At 53.6% G+C, this 3,265-nt stretch overlaps 1 protein-coding gene across 1 annotated transcript; it reads right to left on the bottom strand.

Annotated features, from left to right (window-relative positions):
* Positions 1–37: 37 nt before the first annotated feature.
* Positions 38–3,265, bottom strand: EMWEY_00038000 (hypothetical protein, conserved; the record flags this gene model as incomplete). The annotated part of the gene is made up of 1 exon (XM_013482291.1): positions 38–3,265. One exon carries the CDS (start codon positions 3,263–3,265, stop codon positions 38–40), a length of 3,228 nt encoding a protein of 1,075 aa, XP_013337745.1.

Genomic DNA, 3,265 nt, shown 5'->3' with positions numbered 1-3,265 from the left:
ACCCCCCCCTCCCCCTTTTCACCCGCCCGCCTCTCCCTTAAACTCCACTCCCTTCTTGTCCTTCCTCTTCGCCATCTTCGTCCCCTTCATCCTCTTCGTCACCAGTCTCCTCCTCTGATGCAGCCTCCATTTCTGCTGCTATGGCTGTGTCTTCCTTCCACTTTGTTTCCTTTACAGCCTCCGCTTCTACTGGTGTCTCTGCAGTCGTTTCCTCCTCACTCTCTCCCTGTCCCTCTCCTCCCGCTGTCTCCTTCTGCTCCTGCTGCCCTTCCTCCTGTTCCCCCTCCTCCTCTCCCTCCTCCTCGTCCTCCTCTTCTTCTTCCTCCCCTTCCTCTTCCTGCTGCACCCCCTGCTCCCCCTGCTGCGCTTGCTCCTGCTGGGTCGGGTCATCGTCCTGCTGCACTTGCTGCTCCCCCACAGACTGCTCCTGCTGAGTCAGCTGTTCCTCCCGCTGCGCTTGCCGCTCACCCACCGCATGCTCCTTTACAGCCTCCGCTTCTACTGGTGTCTCTGCAGTCGTTTCCTCCTCACTCTCTCCCTGTCCCTCTCCTCCCGCTGTCTCCTTCAACTGCTGCTCCTGTTGCCCTTCCTCCTGTTCTCCCTCCTCCTCTCCCTCCTCCTCGTCCTCCTCTTCTTCTTCCTCCCCTTCCTCTTCCTGCTGCATCGCCTGCTCCCCCTGCGGCGCTTGCTGCTCCCCCACAGACTGCTCCTGCTGAGTCGGCTGTTCGTTCTGCTGCGCAAGCTGTGCGTCGTGCTGCGTCTGCGGCTCCTCCTGCTGCGTCGGCTGTTCCTCCTGCTGCGCCCGTTGTTCTCCCTGATGCGCTTTCGTCCGCTCATTCTCTTCCCCGTGGTTCTCCAGGTGAACCAGCTGAGCCACAACTAGATCCTGTTGGGCCTGCTCTTGCATTTGCTGTTCCTGTTGCTGCTGTTCCTGTTGCTCTGGTTGGGGCTGCTGCTGCTGTTCCTGGGCTTCCCGTAGCTGCTGGCCAACTTGGGGTGCAGGCGGTTCATCTTCTGGAGGGGGTTGATCTCCGAATCTGCGTATGAGCTCGATGATACTCGGAGACGAGATATCTGGTATGTTGAGGAGTTCTTCGTCGGAGACCTGCTCATCATCAACAATGTCTTTAAGGAGCTCATCTGCCTTGAGCTCTGATCCGTCCTCGTCTACATAGTCTTCCATTTGTTCCAGGCTTGCTTGCGAGGCGCCAACAGCCTTAAGAGCCTCCTCACTAGCGCCTGCAGCCTCAAACCGAGCCTCTGTTGTTATATATTCTTGGCGGATAGCAGCCCAAGCCTTCTTAGCTGCTGCTATTTTATCTGGATAAGTTACTTCTAGTTTCTCAATGGCTTCATGTGTACGCCTTATCTTCTCGTTGTAATAGGCAATAAGAGTAATCTCCCCTTGAAGTCTCCTCTTTAAAATGAAGCGAGGGGCCCCGGTGACGTCGGCGTCCGAGCCCTTGGCCGTGGAGGTGCTGTATCGAGAGGATGATTCTCTAGGAAGAGACAGGAGTCCCTTGCGCGCTCTTGCCCTTCTTCTTTGTGCGATTCTCAGTCTCGCCTCTGTTTCGCTTAGCACCCCTTCAAGTCTGGCTCTTTCTGCTGCAAGACCAGAGGAAGGTTTCTGGTTGTCTTTAAAGAGTAATTTAATCTCCTGTCCATATGCATGCTCTCGGGCAATATCTGCTGCTCTGTCCATTAGCAGCAGAGTCTCCAGTCTTTTTGTTTCAAACTGGCGATGAGCTCTTAAGAATTGTCCCATCAAAACGGGATCATCGGGCTCCTCCTCTATACGATTATCAAAGTACTTAAAGACCTCAAGGCTTGCCTGCTGCTCCGCTATATACTTAGCCTCTAGGGCTAAAAACAGATGCTGATTGGCCCCTCGGGCCTCCTCCAGAGCTTTATCAGCTGCCTCTCTAATAGATTTCTCAAGGAACTCCTTACGCAGTTCCAACACCTTCCTAGAGTTAGCGCTTAAAGAAGGTGACCTGAGGTATCTGTCTACTTCGGACAGCTCCTTCTTCATTTTTGACCGTTCTGGTGCCACATGGTCTTCTGCCAACCTCTTCTCATATTCTTCTAGCTCCTTGTGCTGCTGTACTGCCTCCGACGCGAGCGCCTTGCACGCGAGTTGTTCCTTCATGCGGGTAACACGGTCTCCTGCATCTCTTCGTATCCCTGCAAGACATGAACTGTCTTTTCCTTTTGCTGCAATGCTTGATTCTAGAGGCGCTAAAGCGTCCAAGAACGCCTTCCTCTTGCGGGCAAAATCTAACTCCAAATCTGACTTCTTCGCCTTGGCTAGCTGGATCTCGTTCTGTAGTTCCCCTAGCTGGTCCTTAAGTTCTTCTAGTCCTGCTTGGAGGTCGGCAACTTCCTTCTCCTTCTCTTCTTGCTCGTCTTCCCTCATCTGCAGCTGTCCCTTTAGCTGTCGCACCTGCTGTTCCAGCTGCATTTTAGCCTCTTGCTTGCTTTCCAGGGAAAGAGCTAATTGGGCATTTTCTAGCTTTTCCCTCTTTATCTCGAGCTTCTTCAGCTTAAGGCCCTCCAACTCCTGGCTTGCTTCTTCTATCTGCTGCAGCAATTCTCCCCCCTCTGTTTTTAAAGCGTCTCCCCACTTGGACTCGAGCAGAGCCAGCTCTGCCATCTTATCTAACACACTTCTCTTTTTAAGAGCTACTCGCCGTTGTTCCTCATACGCCTGTTTTAATAACCCAGACATACTTCCAGGGCTTGTGTCTTGCAGCACCTTAAGCTTCCCTTGTAGCACTCGTGTCTCCTCTTCCAATGCTTCGGATTCCCTCTCCATGCTCTGTGCCAATAGCAGCAGATCCCCGCCTCCTTTGCCTTGCAATGTTAATTGTTCCATTAGCTCGGTCTCCGCCTTTTCTGCCTCTAACGCTGCTGCCTGCACCTCTGCCTGCTTCCTTGCCGCCTCAGCCTTGCGGTCGGCAAGCTCCTTTGTTAAAAGGGTTGATTCCTTGATTTTCTCTTCGTACTGGCTCAGAGACTCCTGCAGCTCCTCTCGCCGTGTTGCTGCTGCCGCACGGGCAGAAGCAGCAACTTCCTCTGCGTTCAACCACCGGGTCGCTCCATATACAGCCAAGACACCGCATATCAACAGAATAGTTGTAAAGCGAGCTCGGCTACGACCGCTGTCTGCCACACGCGATACATGGGCTATAAAAGTCTCTCTCCTTGACCTTCTGGTGCTAGCATTCTTCGTGTGACTCCGTCCTCCAGTGGATCTTGCCGCCAT

The sequence above is a fragment of the Eimeria maxima genome, genomic scaffold, assembly GCF_000499605.1.
Source record: "Eimeria maxima Weybridge genomic scaffold, Emw_scaff579, whole genome shotgun sequence".
In the NCBI taxonomy this organism is placed as follows: domain Eukaryota; phylum Apicomplexa; class Conoidasida; order Eucoccidiorida; family Eimeriidae; genus Eimeria; species Eimeria maxima.
The sequence above is the reverse complement of the archived record's forward strand: the minus strand, read 5'-3'. Positions and strand labels throughout refer to the sequence as shown.